Source organism: Solanum stenotomum, chromosome 8 (genome assembly GCF_019186545.1).
Source record: "Solanum stenotomum isolate F172 chromosome 8, ASM1918654v1, whole genome shotgun sequence".
In the NCBI taxonomy this organism is placed as follows: domain Eukaryota; kingdom Viridiplantae; phylum Streptophyta; class Magnoliopsida; order Solanales; family Solanaceae; genus Solanum; species Solanum stenotomum.
Genome location: NC_064289.1, coordinates 4,700,016 through 4,721,225, shown reverse-complemented (window position 1 = coordinate 4,721,225; position 21,210 = coordinate 4,700,016). Strand labels below are relative to the sequence as shown.

Here is a 21,210-nt window from a genome sequence, read left to right as displayed (position 1 = left end):
CCCCAAAAAAATTTAAGTTTGTTTTTAAAAACTATTTTCAATTTCAAAAATTATTTTCTACTCTAGTAAAAATAAAAGATATTTCTCAAAAATATTTTTCATTCATAAATCAAACACTAAAAATCTTTTCCAAAAAATATTTTCTACTCACCAACCAAACATGAGAAATAAGTCAAAAATCAACTTGTTTTCTAGAAAAATATTTTCTAGGAAAACATTTTCCTTCATACCAAACACACCCTTGGAGTAGTATAAGTTGCTCTTGGAAGCTAAAAAGTAACTTTTTCCTTAAAACACTTTTGAAATCTCTATCAAACACAAATATAATAGAAATATTTTAAAAAAATTAATTAACCAAATACAAACCGTCACATAGTATAAGCTAATTTTAAAATTTTGATCAAATTGATATAAGTTCCAACCATATAACCACGACTCACATGTGAGTCATCACATGGTTTGCAAAGTTTTAGATGAATCGACATTTCCATATTTTGGTATATAGTTGCAAAAACATATATATGGGTCCTAAAGCTACATATATATTGCTTTGCTAGCTGTATGATTGAGAAACCTCTATTTTGCATCAGTCCTTCTTCAACTATATAGACAGAAAAGCACAATAAATACCAAATGCCAGCAGCCAGAGGCCAGAAGAGCTAGGTGGGGGTTTGTGAGTTTGAACTAACTCAGTAACTTTTGCATAGACCCTGTATTTATATTAGAAAATCAAGTAAATATATATGTATATTAAATTGCGAATCCCTAACAAAATTGGTTGATGGTTCTAAAGGAAATTTAGAACCCCGAACTCTTTATTCTGGCCCCGCCTCTGACAGCCGCATACAACTCTTTTAATTAATCTTTTATATATATATATATATAACTCTAATTAAAATCATTGATTAATATTTAATATCTACCGCTATTTTATCTTAAACATAATCACGAGCTTCAATTAAAGAAAAATCATAAACTCCAACAATATGTTAATATATGGGGCCAGAAGCCTGCTAAAGAATGAACATTTTCCTCGGCAGGATTCAAAATATTGAATCTCTTTTCTGGCATTAGCAGACAAATTGATACTCCTTTCGTTTTATTTTATATAATAGCTCTTTGATTGAACGTGAAATTTAAGAAAGGAAAGAAAGATTTTTCATAAATATCAAGAGTATCGATCAGTAGACTTGTGACTGCATATATCACAACAGTTTTATAACAACAAAAACATATTATTAAGAGTGAAAAAGAAAAGGTGCACTACTAAAAAATCACCTATTCCGTTGAATTTTTTTATTGAAAAATGTTTAGTGGTTATTTTCATAGATATACTGATTGAATTAATGAGAAAAGAAAATACAATAGTGTTTTCACACAGAATAACTAGAAATCTTCTCAATATTGTAGTGAGAATTTGTTTCCCATCGTACGTGCTGGTTCGATACTGGAAAATGAATAACAAAATCATGTTTTATAACACACATTTCTCATTGATTCGTACTAAAAAAAACCTCAATTTCTAGTAGTGGCGATTCGATGCAAACCACATTAACAACTTCCAAAAAAGAGCAACACCTCAGATTGTGTGATGTAGACAACCTAGTCTTGTGTAAGCATTACTTACTACCTTAATGTCAATAAGGGTAATAATTAAAAAAATTGAATTTGTCATTTTTTAGCGTAACATGACATTGAAAAGAAAAATGTATCACATAGATAAACGAAGTATATATAAAATTATAAGAGAATGTTGAAGATTGATCGTTGTCAACACCCAACAAAAAGAGCTTTATATTAGACTTTGGAGAGTGGCAAATGAGTGTCTTTTGGAATATATGGATGTTTAACCATGTGGTATGGTATTGGTGGGGAAAGCAAAGCAAAAAGGGTACGTACAAGTAAAGCTGGATTCTTCATGGTTTAGGTTCCTTCATCATCTCCACATAAGTAATTGATATCTAGTCCTTTTGGTCCACACATGAGACTAGTACTAGTGGAACTTAGCTTCATCTACCATTAATGTCTATCGTTATCATTGACAGATTTAGAATTTTCATAAAGTTTGAAAATAAAAATATAGTGCATAAGAGTTTAAACCTAGGTGAGTTTTGAATTCTCTAAAATACTGAATCAACATCTAGTCTTGCGTTTAGAAATTCAAAATCTTTATGTATACGTAAAGAAATAAATTATTGTACATATACAGTATAGTGTTTGGCCTGCTGAATTAATTGAACTTTTGGTCCACACAAGAGAGTAGTGGAGGTTGGCTTTAATTACCATTATCAACAACTACTACTATAGCATCTAACTTTCACAGAAAAAAACGATTTATCTGCCAGGAATTGAAGGGAGCCTTATCTTCATCATGTCTTTTTTTTTTAATTATTTTTATAAGGTTAAACTTTCAAGTAAAAGTCACCGATGTCAATAACCTGACAATATATTAAAAGCAATAAGACTATTTCCAAATAGATATCACTCTCATGTGTTTGATAAAAAAAAAAAAAGATATGACTCAAAATTGTATTACATGCAGAGAGAATTTATATTGATTTTTCATATGGCGGTTGATATGGTTTAACATCTGATTGAATTGAATTCGCACCACGAGTGAAAAGTTCCATTTTGAATTAAAACCCTCCCTATCGGACACAATTTCTTTCTAAAAACTTGAATCAAAGATATATATATCTAAGTCAAGATGAGAGGCTTTGTACTTGTTGTCTATCGCAACGTTTGATGGTGCAATTAGTACTCCAACAAAATAGATATTTAGCGGCAATAAATTTTTAGGGACAATTGATAGAGATAATTAATGGCATTGCAATTTGCATCGGAATCACTAAAGCCTTTAACAACACTTATTTATAAAGTTAGTTATAAATACTCATATTTATTATATATAAAATATAGCGATAATTATAATATCATGCATGGTAGTGATTAGTGAATATAGAGACTTATATATAAAGCTCCTTTATAAATACTATGTTGTGCCTTTTGCACTGATTAAGATTACTTTTTCTAGCTATTGGCAAGTCCTCTAATTAATTCATTTTCACCTCATTTACTGCAGATAACTTTTAGAAAATATTAAGGTAAAGTTTAGCTAGTCCCTTTTGCTTATATTTATTCAAGTTAAGATTTTTAATTTATTACTATTAAATTAATAAAAATCTGTTAGATATTCTGTCTAGTAGTATAAATTAATGAAAAGAAAAGGAGATATGTGACATTGGACTAAAGCATATATTCTTAGTAAAAGTAGTGAGTTTTACCTACTTTAGACTAAAGCTAGCATATATTCTTAGTAAAATGATAATTCAAAATTCCTTATGACATACAAATGGAACACAAGTATAAAAACGAATAATTGGGAAACTCTGTAGATTAAAAATGTAAACATCAAGTTTCCAGCTGCGATTCAACAAGAATTTCTGGCATTAATTAAGTATTTGACTTCCAAAACTATGTTACAGAAAAAAAATAGTGAATATCCCAATTGACAATTGCATGAATTTCATCGTAGCAAATAATTTGTATTGATATTCTTAGGATATGAAGTTCATTTTGGAACGTTTAATCATCATTACAAATATTTTTCCATTTATCACAAATATAATATTCCTTTCGTTCTATTTTATTTTATATGAATTCTTTCTTTTTTCGGCTAAAAAGAATAACACTATTTTTTTATTTTTATATATATAAATATAGATAGATTATAGACTCTTTGGTTTTAACAAGTTTATTTCAGCCTTCAATTGACGTAACATGGTTGAAAATCATAATATTCTAAGAGTAATTTCAATATATTTTATTGTTATATATTTAGCTCGCGAATCAGAAGTTTTCCTTTTCTTGAACTCTTTGTTCAATCAAATAAATAAAATTTATGGAGTATATTTTATGTATAACATTTAAAATGCAAACTCTACTCATTTTTCATTTCATGGTGCTTTGAACTGTCACAATTCAAATTTTAGTTGTTTCATGGAATTTGAATTGCGACATTCAATACACCTAAATGTTCGATTTTTTATAAAAATTCATGGAGTTTTTCTATACTTTAGCATTCAGATTTTATTTCTGCATTAGAAATGATGAAACATTGAAAAAAAAAAAACTAAAGCTTGATTAGCAATCCAAAAGATGACTATTGAGCCGAGGAATCTTTACACAAATAGCCCGTCAGATTCATTTCTTACTTTTTCTAGTTGATATACATATATTATACTCTTTCTGTTCCTTTTTAGTTGTCATGTTACGCTTTTCCATAATCAATTTGATTAATTTTCAAAACTAAATTAAATTATATTAATTCAATATTTTAAACCAAAATTTTAGATATTTAAAAACTATACAAAAGTACTACACATTGCACCTTTTTTCATATCAATATGATGTAAAAATACATCTAAAAATGTTAGTCAAAATTCAAATTGTTTGACTCTACAAAAAGAAATTATTTACAACTAAAAAAGAACGGAGGGAGTATGAAAAATGGTTCAATGGGGCTACATTGTAAATTAGTTATATATTTTGATTTGATTATTTGAAATGATGTAATAGTTCAGATGGGCTAGTTTATTAACATGTCCAGCCCATTTGTAGACAAAAAAAATAGTTTTTTGTCGTGTTACTAGCAAGTGTTGGTTAGCGTTTTGGGCTGTATTGGAGTTAGGTGCAAATGTGGAGCTTCTACGCGCCAAATAGTAACCCCACTTCAACGGTGTTCTCTCTTAGGCGCCAATTCCCCATTTAATTTCTTCTTCTTTTTTATATACATGGACTCTATGAAAGATTTCACTTTTTTTTTGTTTTAGATAAAGTATAATAAATTGAAAAATTAAATTTTAAGTAGTTATCATGTTTAAACTTACATAAGTCATCCTAAAATAGCATGTTAATCACCATTAACACAACTCCGTTTAGCATATCCTATGCCCTTGTTTATAAATATAAGAGATGAGGATGTTGAGATTGATGTGTGACATACTAGAAGAGATAAGATTAGGAATGAGGATATTCAGGATAAGGTAAGAGTAATCTCGATAGATGACAAGATGCGGGAAACGAGGTTGAGATGTTTGGGAATATGCAAAAGAGATGCATGAATGCCCCATTGCAGAGGTGGGAGAGATTAACTATGGATGATTTAAAGAGGGGTAGAGGCAGGTCGAAGAAGAATTAGAGAGAGATGGTTAGATAGGACATGAGCTTACCGTGGACATGACCTTTGAATAGGAAGTTATGGAGGATACATATTAGCACATAAGATTCTTTAGATAGTTGAGCGTTGTTTCGCCTGTTCTTCTATACTATTAGTTGTATTATTAGTCGTGGTATTACTCGTTTAGTCTCTTGTCCTTGGAGTTTGGTTATTAATTATCTATCATTTTTTTACAGTTCTATTCCTTAAATTTAATCTTATTATAACTATTGTTTAGGATAATTTACTAGGTTATCTATAGTGTTTAGACACGACTTTCTCCATTTTCGTATCTCTTTTCTCTATACTACTTTGTTCGATCTCTATTTTCCTTAAGGTGAGTGTTTATCGGAAACAACCTCTCTACCTCTAATGATTAATAAGGTCGACATACATTTTACCCTCTTCGGACCCTACTTTTATGGGATTATACTAGATATGTTGTAGTTGTTGTTTACAAAATCAATACTACTCCCTCCGTTCATTTTTAGTTGTCACATTACGCTTTTCGAGAGTCAATTTGATTAACTTTCAAAGCTAAATTAGATTACATTAATTTGATATTTTAAAATAAAAATAGATATTCAAAAACTATATGAAAAGTTGCAATTTTTTCATATCAATATGATAAAAAAATACATTTAAAAATATTAATCAAAATTTATATTGTTTGACTCTCAAAAAAAGATAATTATGACAACTAAAAAGTAACAAAGGGAGAGTATAACTTTTCCGCTCTCAATCTTGTTTTAGTTATGGAGGGTGCGGGCAGGGGGGACGACGGGGAGACCGGCTCCATATGACCCCAACTCGTTTAACCTTTGTATTCATTTTGTTACTGACTTTTGGAAGCGGAACATGAACTTATTCTGCTATTTCGGATTCTTATTGAGCGTAGCCAGATATGGGTCCGGACGACCCAAGAGCTTAGTACTATTTTGGGAGTTTAATCACAAAACCATCAAATAATTTTCCAACTTTTTAAGACTAATGATGAGTTGAGTTGTGTTTAAATTCCATAATTAATTCTTCTTTAAATTACCATGTAAGTAGTTGTGCTTCCCTCCATATACATATCCGAACATTTTTGTTTCTTCCTCTCCTTTCCCTCGTTTTCTCCCCTTTCTCTCTCTCCCCGCTGAACTCAGATCTCATCTTCTTCCCCTTTCCCTCTGAAGAAACCTCTCAAAACCCAAGAATTTTAGCCAAAATGGGTTTCCAATTCAATTGATTCTTGAATTTCGTTTTCCTTCTTCTTCTTCAATTGAAATTAAGAAAAAATTGGGAATTTTCTCAGCTGGGTGTGCTGGGAAAGAAGTTTAGTAAGATCATGCAGCCTAATCAACAACAGCCTTCGAAGCGTCAGCTCCCATTTACGTCGAGTAAACCACCGTTAGGTGATTACCATCGGTTATCTACTGACCCACTTCAGCCTTCTTCTCAAGAGCCTGAAGGGATCGTTGTGAAGTCTACTGTGAGTGTTCTGATTTTTCCACACTACTATGGGTCTTTTTGTGATGCAGAATTTTGTAATTTGAGTGAATTGAACAAATTCTTGGAACATCTAATCTGCTGTATAATTTTTCAATAGCGAAGGAGAGCTGTATTGAGTTGAAATTTTGATGACGAACTATGTGGTTGTGTTGTTTAGGTCTCTAATTGGGTTTGGCTTGAATTTTGGTTGCACTAGTGTGGAAATTTTCACTATTGTATACATCTGTAATAGGGGAATTTGGTGGAAGTTCTTTCTTTTGCTCTAAGAGAACTTACATTTCTAGCATGCTATCCTTCTTGATTTAGCATTTAGTCTTTATTAATTTAGTTGTGAAGTTCTGAACTTTGTGCCCTTTGATTTCAGGATTATTTGATCTTTTGGTCTTAGGAATGTCTTAATTTCCATAAGTTGGAGATACTATTTTGAAATCGATTTAAAAAGTTGTATTTTTGGGTACTACTATAACAACAACATACTAGTGCAATCTCACAAGTGGGGTATGAGAACGTAGGATGTATGCAAACCTTACCCCTACCTTTTTGGTAGAGAATTGATTTTTGGTAGACCCTAGGCTCAAAAGAAGTTTAATCAAAGCAAGATTGTAAGATATAATAGAAAGATGAACAAAGCAAATGAAGCAACATGAAGTAGTAAAAATTGAAGAATAAGATATGATGCGAATATTATCTAATACTACTAAAATAATGAAAAGATGAGAAAAGGAGACTAGACTCTCCCACATAGAAGTACGACAACACTCGGCTACCTGTTATCTTTCTACCCTAATCCTCGACCTCCAAACCTTCTTATACGATGTCATGTTCTCAGTAAGCTGAAGATGAGCCACGTCTTGTCTAATCACTTCCTCCGATTCTTTTTTTGCCTTCATCTACCTCTCCTAAAGCCTGTTATTGCCAACCTCTCGCACCTCCTTACTAGTACATTCGTACAACTCCTTTTCACATGCCCGGACCATCTCAGTCTCGCTTCCCTCATCTTGTCCACCACGGAGGGCAGAACCACCTTGTCCTGTAGAACTTTGTTCCTAATACCCTATCTCACCTCCTATGCCTACACATCCATCTGCAAATTCTCATTTTCTCTACCTTCATATTCCGAACGTGCACATAATTGACTGGCCAAAATTGTATTTTCTGCTACTTACCTACCTAGATTGCTATTATGTTTCCTAAATTTTGTGCCACCTTTACTTCTTGATATTGTGAAATTATGAAAGAAAACATGCAGCACTATTCATCTTTCAACTGAAAAGGAGATTATATCTTCATAATTAAGAAGGGGAAAGTAGAGGGGACTAGGTTATTTGCTTAGGTTGTTCAAGATCTGAATCATAATGGAAGAGGGCTGTGAGATTTTGAAATGTAGAAGCTTGCTAAATGCTTAGTACACATTAAGAAGGATTTGTAATTCTTCCCTTTGCATTGTGCTCCAATGAATCAATCTAGACTTTACGGAAGGCTATAATTTGCTACAAATAAACTCTTGCCTGATGTTTTAGAGTCGAAAGAAGTTGCTATAGTCTATAGTAAATTCTATGTCACAAGAATAACAGTTGCATCAGTTTTGTCTTTTATCTTTCTATCTTAATTTTCTTTTGTTATATAAATACACTGCAATTGCAGTGGTCCTGTGAAATATTCTTAACATCATGTTGAAATACTAGTATGGCCTAAGTGTTATCCCTTCGGACCAATATCCACAAATGAAGGACCTAGATAAGGTAGGTTTAGCATTAATAGCCAAAAGAGAGAAAATGACAAGAAAAAGTAGCAGTTTTGAGGAACCTTTACAGTAGTAGCATATTACAAGGCCTTGAGATTGTGGGGTTTTACTGTTATGGATCTTTTAATGCTGCTACTAGAGACACGTTTATTCTGTTATTGAAGTAATTTCTTTATAAGATTGAAGGTAAAATTGGATGATTAGATATATAATATTGATTGGTCTTATGACTCAGCTTGTGTAGTAGTGGCAGATGCATGCAGTTCTTGTGTGCATCACAAATTGAGAAAGAAAATAGAGGAAGCATTAGAGGAAATAAAGCCATATTAACTAATGAGCTGCAATTTTCTAGTCCTCCTTACTGTGAGATTAGCAACTGGTTGCTTCTGGTGAAGCACGTTTGCCACTACATGGAGATTCAGTAAACTAGTCCTTAGCTGTGTCTCATGCCTACAGAAGCGAAAACAGTGTCTGTTAGGCTGAAGTCAAATCGTGTCGTAGGTGGCAATAAATTCTGCAAAGGACTAAGCCACTATTTTCATGTGGAATACACAACTGCATAAAGTTTCAGTGAACTTTTGAAACAATCAATGGGATTGATCTGCCCAAGTCGATATAAGGAGTACATAATTCCCTTATCTCTCCGATGTGGGACTTAACATGCTGTTGATATTAAGTCTTTATTATGTTCTATTTACAAAATCCTCATTAGAGTTTTTAGTGATACGACATTACTTTGTTTTTTTTAAATGCTGGTCAATTTAGTTGAGTAGTTTATAGTATTGACTTATCAACTTCACTTCAGACACAATTCTTGTTAATGATTTTAAATTCATTGCTGATAATAACTTGGGGATACTCAATTGTCTTGATTAGCCACTGAAACGAAAGAGTGGAACAACAAATTACGAACAGGGAGTTGGTGCACAAGTGGCAGGTTCTGGAAGTTTCAATGGGAGTAGTCCAATGCAGACACCAATTTCAGGGAAAGCTGGAAACTCACAGAAAGCACCTAGGACATCAAAGGCCAGATCTGCTGCTCAAGCAACCTCAAGTTTAGGTAAGGATATCCTACAAGAATTTTTGTCAGAATTTGTTTATGCATCTCATATCATCAATGCAAGATTCCCATTTTATCTTACTCAATTTGACAGATTAGCGGTTTAGATAATATAATCTATGTTGTGTCACCCCATCTTATCGTTGTTTTCTATTTTCTCTGAGGCACCCACTATTTTATAAAACACCTAGAATTACAGGAGATAACTTCTTAAATATTTCAAATTACAGGATTCCCTTCAGGCAATAATGTTACTCCAGTTGGTCCTTGCCGCTATGACAACTCCTTAGGTAAATTAAAACTTTTATGACTTCCGGTTACAAATCTGTGTCTTTTAATCTTCGTGTCCATTGGGTATGAACATAGGTGGAGGTTGTATTTCTGTGTTTGTGCATTTGTATGTTATTAGACATTTTTCTTGAATTACTTCTTGTACAGAGTGTGTGTGTGTATATATATATATATATATATATATATATATAGCAGAATTAGTAACTATGACTTCCTCTCTTGATTCTCAAACAGGTCTCTTAACAAAGAAGTTCATTAACCTGCTCAAACATGCAAAAGATGGCATCCTTGATTTGAACAAGGCTGCTTATACATTAGAGGTATCTTCACTTCGCAGTAGATACTACATAAGCCTGTATGATAAAATTCTATCAACTTACAGATCTCCTCCTTTTAACAGGTGCAGAAAAGGCGTATATATGACATTACAAATGTCCTGGAAGGCATTGGTCTGATAGAAAAGAAACTAAAAAACATGATCCAATGGAAGTATGGAAATGCTTATCCAATAAATATTTTACATTGAAGTTGTTTATCATTTTCGTTCCACATTATTCAAGATCATTCAATAAACAAAAGTTACGACTCAGTTCTCTTATTACATAGGGGGTTAGATGTCTTAAGACCGGGGGAAGTTGATGAGAGTGTTACAAGTTTACAGGTTTGAAGAACTATCTCAATGCCTGTCTTTTTTCTTATTTTGTTAAGTGCCAATTGGCCCTGTCATAATCTGCCAAGTAGCCTAAGCAAAATTGTTTCACTAATTGGTTTGTGCTTCCTTTACAGGCAGGAGTAGAAAATTTGACGATAGATGAAAGTAGATTAGATGAACAGATAAGGTTATCTTCTGATGCCTCTGAACAATATTCAAGATTTCTTTGCCTCAACATTATGCTGACTGTGTTAAATTCGCTTGTCTCAGAAAAATGGAAGAAAGATTGAGGGACCTGAGTGGAGATGAAAATAATAAAAGGTACCACATTCTTTGGCTTAATCATGAACCATGTTATTTGTGTCACATTTTGTTGTTAAACGATTAATCTGCTCATTTTTCCTTTGTATTCTTGACAACTGATCTCTTCTAAATTTTCTTTTTAAAAGATGGCTTTTTGTAATTGAAGATGATATAAAGAGCTTACCTTGTCTTCAGGTAATTTTAAAACATATGCATTTGTTTTTTTCCTTTCATTTCTTTGTAATGCAGTTTTCATCAAATGACTAATGCTCTGATTTCAATTTATTGCTCTCATCAGAATGACACACTGATAGCTATTAAAGCTCCACATGGCACCAGTTTAGAAGTCCCAGATCCTGATGAGGTAACTACTTTGTCTTTAGGACAATTACCTTTTCTTTGTTGTTGTAACAAATCTACCAATTCTTTAATTGGTATCTCAGCAAAATTTAAGTAGCAGATCTATGTGTCTTAACATGTCTTCCTTGTTTCCAACAGGCTGTTGATTATCCACAAAGGAGATATAGAATAGTGTTTCGCAGCACCATGGGGCCAATTGATGTTTACCTTGTCAGGTACTTATTTACTTCTTACTTCAACTACCTATGAAATTGAAAAGATGAATATGTAGCTAGAGGGATGGAGTATTTAATAGCTTTGCATTTTTTAAGGGCAAGATAAACTTAATCGATTTAAGGATGGAGTGTTTAAACAATCTTTGTTTAATTCTTTGTTTAGTAAATTCGAGGAAAAGTTCGAAGAGATAAATACTGTTGAGGAACCATCAACCATGCCTCCAACATCAGGTTTCATTGAGAATGAAACTGTAACATTGCCTGTTGGTGTTGGGATGGAGGAACAAGAAAATCAAAGAGAGTGTCCAGATGCTGGCACTTCCCAGGACTTTGTGAGTGGAATTGTGAAGATTGTTCCAGATGTTGATGTAAGTTATTATTTTCATGTCTTCATAAAATTGAATAATTAGAGTGTTTTTCAAAGAAAAAAATGAGGAAAAAGAGACTAATTCAACATAGTGCATTTTATCTTAAATAAGTAGGTAGAGTATTTCATAGAAACTTCTAATGCAGTTTGGTTTTTCAATTACTTATTTTTTCTTCGGCCCTACAGAATGAAGCAGATTACTGGCTGTTGTCAGATGCCGATGTTAGTATCACTGACATGTGGACAGAGTGTATCCTACTAGTTCCGTTCCGTTATTTTTTATTTCTTGCTATCAACGAATGTTATCCCTTGAATATCGAATCCATGACTCAAAGTTAGCTGCTCTTGACTGGAACACGTTGGATTCAATTAATGAGGATTATTCAATTGCGGATGTTAGTACTCCACGTGCCCAAACTCCCCCATCCAGTACCACTGAAGTACCTTCTGCGAATACTACTGGAAGCTGAGTAATATTTCCTGGCATTTCTGTGGATGCTCAGGCTTGGTTTTCAGAGTAGTGCTCGAGCTTGGTGTTCAAAATGATAAATTCTCCATCAGCAAATCTGTATTAATTTATACTCTGTATAGCCCCTTGAATGACCTAAACGTAAGAACAAGTGCTTTCGGGAGCTTTTTCCGAAATGCTCTGTCAGGAAGTTGGCAGTTTGATGCCCCAAGGAAATGAGCTTCATTGTACAGTTAGTAAATATATCATTGTACTTGTAGTGGCAATAATCAGAATAAGTTGGCAGTTAGAACTGCTATCAAAATTTCACTGTGTATTGTCTAATGTCTTGCTCTCTATGGCTTAGCTTTGAAATCTGATACTGATGTAAAGAAAATTTGATTTAGTACACTGCTGTTGTAGTGGTGGCTTGTTTGACCCACTTAAATTCAGTACAAACCGTCCATTCACATACTAACTAATGAGCTGCAATGTTTTATTACATTATTCATCTCCCTCTTCCCTGCTTGTAGTTTTTAAAGAGGACCTCTAGTCCTTCACACTGTGAGTTTAGCAACTGGTTGCTTCTGGTGAAACACGTTTGCCACTACATTGAGATTCGGTATACTAGTCCTGAGATGTCTGCCTAGAGAGGCGAAAACAGTCTGTTAGGCTGAAGTCAAGTCGTGTTATAGGTGGCTAACCATACTGCACAGGACTAAGCCACTATTTTCATGTCGAATGTGGTCTACTCTACCATCAACCAGTCATATGCCAAACTGCATAAAGTTTCAGTGAACTTCTGAAGCAATCAATGAGATTGATCAGCCCAACTCTCCATATAAGGAGTCCATAATTTCCTTATCCCACTAATGTGGACTTAGCATGCTACTAAGATCAAGTGTTTATTATGTTCTATCTACTAAATCCTCTTTAGATCTTTTGGTGATACGACATGACTTTGTTTATTTAAATGCTGATCAATCTAGTTGAGCAGTTTATAGTATCTACTTATCTTCACATTCTTGGTAAAGATTTTAAAATTTATTGCTGATAAGAACTTGGGGATATTCAATTGTCTTGATTAGCCACTGAAACGGAAGAGTGAAATATCAAATTACAAACAAGGAGTGGGTGCACAGATTGCAGGTTCTGGAAATGCCGATATGAGTAGTCTAATGCAGACACTGATCTCAGGGAAAGCTGGAAAGTCACAGAAAGCACCAAAGACATCAAAGGCCAGATCTGTTGCTCAAGCAACCTCAAGTTCAGGTAAGGATATCCTACAAGAAGTTTTGTCAACATTAGTTTATGCATCTCATATCATCAATATAAGATTCATCATTTTATCTTACTCAATTTGACAAATTAGCGGCTTGGATAGCTGTAATCTTTGTTGTGTCACCCCATCTTATCGTTGTTTTTCATTTTCTCTGAGGCACCCACCATTTTATAGAACACATTGAATTATAGAAGAGATAACTTCTTAAATATTTCAAATTACAAGGTCCCCTTCAGGCGATAATGTTACTCCAGTTGGTCCTTGCCGCTATGACAACTCCTTAGGTAACTTAAAATTTTTATGACTTTCAGTTACTAATTTGTGTCTTTTAGTCTTTGTCTGTCCTTGGGGTATGAATATAGGTAGAGGTTGCATTTCTGTGTTGGTGCAATTGTATGTTATAAGACATTTTTCTTGAATTACTTGTTGTACTGGGTAAATATATACCAAAATTAGTAACTATGACTTCCTCTCTTGATTCTCATTCAGGTTCCTTAACGAAGAAGTTCATTAACCTGATCAAACATGCAGAAGATGGAGTTCTAGATCTGTACAAGGCAGCTGATACATTAGAGGTATCTTCACTATGCAGTAGATACTACATAAACCGGTATGATGAAATTATATCAGCTTACTATAGATCTCCTCTTTTTAACAGGTGGAGAAAAGGCGTCTATATGACGTCACAAATGTCCTGGAAGGCGTTGGTCTGCTAGAAAAGAAATCCCTAAACATGATACAATGGAAGTATGGAAATGCTTATCTAATAAATATTTTACATTTAAGTTGTTTATCATTTAAGTTCTATATCGTTCAAGATCATTCGATAAACAAAAGTTACGACTCAGTTCTCTTATTACATAGGGGGTTAGATGTTGCAAGACCAGGGGAAGTTGATGAGAGTGTTACAAGTTTACAGTTTTGAAGAACTATCTCGTTGCCTGTCTTTTTTCTTATTTTGTTAATTGTCAATTGGCCCTGTCATAATCTGTCAAGTAGCCTGAGCAAAAAAGGGTTTCAATAATTGGTTTGTGCTTCCTTTACAGGCAGAAGTAGAAAATTTGACGATTGAAGGAAGTAAATTAGATGAACAGATAAGGTTATTTTCTGATGCCTCTGATAAAATTTTTAATATTTCCTTGCTTCAACATTATGCTGATACTGTGTTAAATTGGCTTGTCTCAGAGAAAAGCAAGAAAGGTTGAGGGTCCTGAGTGAAGATGAAAATAATGAAAGGTACCACATTCTTTGGCTTAATGATGAACCAAGTTGTTTGTTGTTAATGGATCTATCTGCTCACTTTTCCTTCGTATTCTTGACAACTGATCTCTTCTTTGTAACTGAAGATGATATAAAGAGCTTACCTTGTCTTCAGGTAATTTTGAAACAGATGCTTTTGTTTTTTCCTTTGATTTCTTTGTAATGCAATTTTCATCAAATGACTAATGCTCTGATTTCAATTTATTGCTCTCATCAGAATGACACACTGATAGCTATTAGATCCTAACGAGGTAACTGCTTTCTCTTTAGTACAAAATCCTTTTCTTTATTATTGTAACAAGTCTACCAGTTCTTCAACTGGTATCTAAGCAAAATTTAAGTAACAGTTCTATGTGTCTTAGCATGTCTTCTTTGTTTCTAATAGGCTGTTGATTATCCACAAAGGAGATCCAGTATAGTGATTCACAGCACCATGGGACCAATTGATGTTTACCTAATCAGGTACTTATTTACTTCTTTCTTCAACTACCTATGAAACTGAAAAGATTAATATGTTGCTAGAGAGGATGGAGTGTTTAATAGCATTGCATTTTATAAGGGCAAGATAAACTTAGTGGATTTAAGAGGTTCTTTTTTTGTAATTTTTTATTTAGTAAATTTGAGGAAAAGTTCGAAGAGATAAATATTGTTGAGGAACAATCAACCATGCCTTCAACATCAGGTTTCATTGAGAATGAAACTGCAGCATTGCCTGTTGATGATGGCGGAGGAGTTGGTGTCGGGATAGAGAAACAAGAAAATCAAAGAGAGTGTCCAGATGCTGGTACTTCCCAGGACCCTGTGAGTGGAATTATGAAGATTGCTCCCGATTTTGATGTAAGTTCCTATTTTCAAGCCTACAAGAAACTGAATAATTATTGAGTGTTTTTCGAAGCAAAGAATGAGGAAAAAGAGACTAATTCAACATAGTGTTGTTCATAGAAACATCCAATGCAGTTTGTTTTTTTCAGTTACTTATTTCTTCTTCGGCCCTATAGAATCAAGAAGATTACTTGTTTTTGTCAGATGCCGATGTTAGTAACACTGACTTGTGGATAGAGTGTATCCTACTAGTCCTATTCCGTTTTTCTTTACTTGTTGCTACCAATGAAAGTTATCTTGTGAATATAGAATCCATGACTCAAAGTTAGCTGCTCGTGATGCGTTGGACTCAATTTATGAGGATTATTCAATTGCGGATGTTAGTACTCCACATGCCCAAACTCCCCCATCCAGTACCACTGAACGAACTTCTGCAAATACTACTGAAGCTGAGTAATATTTCCTAGCATTTCTGTGGATGCTCAGGCTTGGTTTTCGTTGCTGTATTCGAGCTTGATGTTCAAAATGATAAATTCTCCATCAGCAAATATGTATAATAGTAGTTCTACATTGTACAATTAGTATATACCATTGTACTTGAATTTCACAGTGTAGTTGAATCTGAAGCTGATACTTGTAATTCTCATTCCAATAAATGGCGTCTTCATGTGCTTTACAAGTAAAGTAGTAAAATTTGTTCAACCTTTCATGGAATTTATTTATTTTGTGGATGTGTAGTTAGCTGAATGTCAATTCAAGAATTACTGTACTGCTAAAATACAACTATATATAATTAATAGGTCGAACCACTACTTTTAAGTGTATGTAAACAAAAAACTCGGATAATGTCTTGTCGATGTATTCAACCAATAACTATAGCTTCTATTCTCTTCTTATGAATTTTCAACAAACAACAACTACTACTACATAATTTTGCATGAGTAGTCTTCTTTAAAATGCTCTCCTTTATTTGGCAAAGAAGAATTAGAGGCCCCACCACAGTACTCAGCATCAAATTCCTCCAAAACATTCACCATTTCATCATGTACTTCGTTAATATGTGGCTCCACATTTTCCTCAGGTACTTCAATAGCAAGTGGTTCCACATCTTGCACCTGACCTCCCTGATCCAAAAAAAAAAATAAAATAGTTTGACGATAAGGGTATACACAACCCAAAAGTATAATAGAGGATATTTATGATAGTTTGGGATATATTTATCCTTTTTCCATTAATAAAATAAACTAGTATAGCACTAACATGCTAAGTTACATACTAATAATGAAGGGATAAGGGTCTGAAAAATACCCCAACTTTGGTCGAATTTGTTGTTGCGATACTAAACTTTCATGAGGGCCTATTACCTCCCTAGACTAAACTTTCATGAGGGCCTATTACCTCCCTAGACTATTTAATACCGTATTTTAAACATATATATTTGCTCACGTGGACATAAAAAATAATGTAAAATTATAAATAGTAATGTGTCCACGTGGGCACATATATACCTTTAAAATACACTATTAAATAGTTCAGGGGGTAAAAAATACGGTATTAAATAGTCTAGGGAGGTAATAGGTCCTTATGAAAGTTTAGTATAGCAACAACAAATCTGACCAAAGTTGGGATATTTTCGGACCCTTATCCCAATAATGAAAGATAACTATTTCGACAATATAATCTGAAAACACAATGGTTAAATTAATTTACGCTGATAATATATATTACTATCATTATGTAGATGTAGGAAATTAAATAAATAAATCAATCCTTTTGCTGCAAAAGGTCAATATAATTCATAATTGTTAACATAATTAAGTAAATTAAAGTTTGTTTTACTTTTTCTAATCTTTTAGATCAACAAAATATAGTTTCTAAATTCAAATCTCACTACCACTTGTTATAAAAAAGACTTTCTACGTGCTTAACCCCAACCTCTCATACATGAAGACATGTTAAATACATTAATAAGTAATTATAAGTATCATGTTCTAACAATTCAAGCTTATAGACGAGATAGGAAGGAAGAGGAGGAGGAGAGAATTGAAGGTTATACCAAGCACAAGTCGATAAATGCAGCTACAATGAAATGTTGATTCTTCATGTTATTAATCTTCAAGAACCAAGTAAGCAACTCCTCCATAAATTCCCAATCCACCATATCTCCCCTTTGGCCACCATAAGCTTTAGTCATTTGCTCCATTGAATGTAAGAAATCCATTTTAGGATTCTCAGTTTCCACAGCTAAGAGTAGACAATCTTTGAAAGGGAAACCAACCATGGATAGAACAGAACACGACTCGTTTTCTTCGAACGATAGCCTCCTTGTTGCCAATGCTTGTTTTGCCATCTCCAATGCCTCATCTGGACAACAAAGTACACCACTTTCTGGGAATGGACCAAACATGTTATCTAGTAAAGATTGGTCATATTTGCTACTAAACTTTTTCTTCTTATTCTTTCTCAAGAATGAGAAGCGTTTCCATAAGGTAAAGTACTTCATTTTTACTAATTAAAAGAGTACTCAGCTTGTTACATTTCTTTTGAATTCAAACTAATTAAAGGGCACTTGCTAGTTACAAATTCATTTATAGTACTATATACACCAACTCTTACATAAATGAAATAAATACTGTGTATTGCTACCTTGTATACTTTTCTACGCACAACAAATAAAGAATAATAATTGTTTCTATATTATATTTAGCCATAGTAATAAATATGAGTATTTATAACTAGTACTCTATATAAATGTCGTTAAAGACTTTAACAGTTCTCGATGCAATGACATTAGCTAAATTGTCGCTACATCATATTTTTGCGGAAATATAAAAGGAAAATTTATTGCCACTAAATGTCTCTTTTGTTGTAGTGCTAGTACTACTCTCGTCCAAATACGATATACGATGGGTTAGTGCTGATATACAAACTTCATTGACGTCGGCTGATCAACTGAAAAGGGCACAACTAGATCCAAAACATGCACAACCGTCATAGATATCCGTATTACTTTACTTACTTTGATTGAACATGAAATTTCATACTCAAACATGACATGAAATACTTCTAAAATTATAGAATTACCAAATATAAAAATGTGATATTTTTTTATATAGAAAAAAATATATGGTGCATAATTGGAACAGGGGGAGTACTACAAATTAATTTAATCACTTTTAAGAGAGGCAAATGAAACGAAAGTCTTCAATCCTTTTAAATTATAAGCCTTCTGATATTATGACAATCCACTTTTTCAAATTAATGCTAGCTAATTACAATACTAGAGCAGTTAAGGGCATATATAGTACTATGACTTTTCTAATCCTAAAATTTCTATTTAACGATGCATTATTATAGATTATTGACATTTAAATTTATGAATTAGAGATGAATTAAAAAATTAAATCTTATTTAGCGACTAATTCGTAGTCAATTCCTATTTAATTAAGCGTGAATGTAGGTGAGGGAGGGTACTGATCATTACCTCAAACATTTTATTGTTTTCTAGTTAGACTGTTAAACGTAAGTATTATAAATGGTGAACAGTTGTAAATATTAAAGTAAGTCTTTAAATACCACAAAGAAAGTCCTGCTAATAAAATTTGTACAGTGTTAATTTGTTTTGAATATGATTTTTAGAAGTATTTTACATCAATATGCAAAGTTTTTGCAGTCAATATAATACTTTCTCTTTCTCAACATGTTTAAGAAGAACCGACTAAAATGGTTGATAAAATCGAAAAAATAACTTCTTTATTTTTTAAAAATAGAAATAAAACTTATGTATATAACATTCTCTTCATATCATATTTGTGGAATTACACTGACATGTTTGGTGCTAACGACTCACCTAGATCCTATTTTCAATTTAGTGACCTAGTAGTATAGCGTATACAATGTAATAATTAAAGAAATTATTAACGTGGTCTTGTCTAACATTTTAGCGTGGATAAGTGGTTGGAAATATAAAACATTAGTTGAATGCTTTTTATTACTTTTCTTATATCTAATAGCTAATACAGACAACTAGCTAGCTAGCTCTAATTAACTAGGTCCATGTTTGACTAGAACTACATATATATAATTGGATTGATTTATATATGTAGCTAGCCTATCTACGAATATTAGTCTTTCTGATCATTTGAATTAATTTTTTTCTCATATATAATTAATTAGTATATTAATTAATCAAATGAGATATTTAAGAGATATAAATATAGTAGCTTAGATGGTATTTTTATGATTAATATAATTACTCAAAATGGATATATAATATGGACCAAAATAGTACTAAATTTACTATGTTACTTAGGAATCTATCCGTAAAATTTTCATTAGAGTTTTTAGTTTTCTTTGATTTTCCACTTGGAGTCGGTATCCACATTGGAGTTTAAGTATATCAAAATTCGTGCCACAAATATGAGATTTTTGATTAAAAAAGAAACAGTCTCATCAATTGCATTACATCTTTTGGTGGTAAGAATTTTTAGTTGATCTATTAAAGTACTTAATTTTTGTATAATCTATATAAGTGCATTTATTTTTCTTTTATAAAGAACATTAATCAAGAAAAAATGATATCTTTTTGTGCATATTTTTTTATAAAAAAAAAAACATGGTTATTCCTTTGTGCGTCTTCTGTGCTTTTTGTCCATTTTTTTTTCTTTAATCTTTTTATCTGTAACTCTTTTCCTTTTTTTTTTTTCCCTCCTATCCGTTCATCTTGTCAAATCTATTTTTCTCTCTTCTTTTTTAACTTCCTAATATTAAGGATACGTAACTAAAAGATAATATTTTTATGATTCAAACATAGAATATAAAATCGTTTAAACAATGCATAAGAACATATTATATATTCATTAAGAGTGTTATAAACGATCATATCATTTTTCAACTCCAAGACCAATCCTACAAAGCTTAACAATCACTAAACAAATTATTCAGTGATATCAGACATGTGAAATGTTTAATTCATTAAATTAAAATGGGATATATATTGTGTATAATTTAAAACATTAAATAGGTGCCAACTCATTTGATAAAAAAAAAAAAAAAAACAGATTTGCTTGTAGCTTACCACAGGACTTTCATGTACCAGTTTTTTTTAGGGCAAATTACAGAAATTACATACTTTTAAGACAAAATTACAATTTATTCCTTAAAAGTTTATAATTATAGAAATCTCTCAAACGGATACAATAATATAAGCGATGATACATTAATCTGATGCGTGAGATACAATAATATAAGCAATGATACATTAATCTAATGTGCGAGATACAATAATATAAGCGCTGAGACACTAATCTGATGCGCGAAAATGAGGGATTTTGGAGATTTGTAAAACTTATAGGGGATAATGGTAATAAGTAAACTAAAATGTGGGATTTCTGTAATTTTTCCTTTTTTTTAATCTCCATCTATCCTCTTAACTTTTTTGGGTCATAAATTTTGAGAGTAAATTATTAAAAGAAAAAAAAAAAGGAAAAGGATCAAAAATACCCCTCAACTTAAGTTTATTAGTTGACTTTGCCCTTGCTGTTAAACTAAAGTTAATTTTACCCCTACCGTTACTAATTTTACCATATATACCCCTCATTTGACGGAAATCCCCAAATCGACTCAAATTAACCCGAATTCTTAAAAACAACCCATTCCCCATTTTAAACCCAATGCCCAACCCGTATAACCCAT

General features: G+C 32.5%; 3 protein-coding genes across 5 annotated transcripts in view; 1 reads left to right on the top strand and 2 right to left on the bottom strand.

Moving 5' to 3' along the window:
• Window positions 1-21,210, bottom strand: part of LOC125872983 (transcription factor LHW-like) — a 177,976-nt gene that overhangs the window by 78,501 nt on the left and 78,265 nt on the right. The gene's annotated exons all lie outside the window — the stretch shown is intronic.
• Window positions 6,328-16,005, top strand: LOC125872985 (transcription factor E2FB-like). Of its 3 annotated transcripts, none has more exons than XM_049553815.1 (15): window positions 6,328-6,692; window positions 9,372-9,516; window positions 9,747-9,806; window positions 10,042-10,127; window positions 10,208-10,296; window positions 10,414-10,468; window positions 10,594-10,646; window positions 10,730-10,780; window positions 10,909-10,957; window positions 11,061-11,126; window positions 11,261-11,337; window positions 11,501-11,568; window positions 15,377-15,531; window positions 15,693-15,756; window positions 15,846-16,005. In XM_049553815.1, the coding sequence occupies exons 1-15, from the start codon at window positions 6,549-6,551 to the stop codon at window positions 15,971-15,973; spliced, it is 1,290 nt and encodes a 429-aa protein (XP_049409772.1). In that variant the 5' UTR covers window positions 6,328-6,548; the 3' UTR covers window positions 15,974-16,005. The 3 variants fall into 3 exon arrangements, with proteins under 3 accessions (XP_049409772.1, XP_049409770.1, XP_049409771.1); XM_049553813.1 differs by having other exon boundaries at window positions 9,333-9,516; XM_049553814.1 differs by lacking the exons at window positions 15,377-15,531; window positions 15,693-15,756; window positions 15,846-16,005 and adding exons at window positions 11,891-11,954; window positions 12,044-12,626 and having other exon boundaries at window positions 6,330-6,692; window positions 9,333-9,516; window positions 11,501-11,705.
• On the bottom strand, window positions 16,440-18,019 carry LOC125872426 (uncharacterized). The gene is made up of 2 exons (XM_049553154.1): window positions 17,573-18,019; window positions 16,440-16,640 (listed from the first exon to the last, which is right to left on the bottom strand). Exons 1-2 carry the CDS (start codon window positions 18,017-18,019, stop codon window positions 16,440-16,442), a joined length of 648 nt encoding a protein of 215 aa, XP_049409111.1.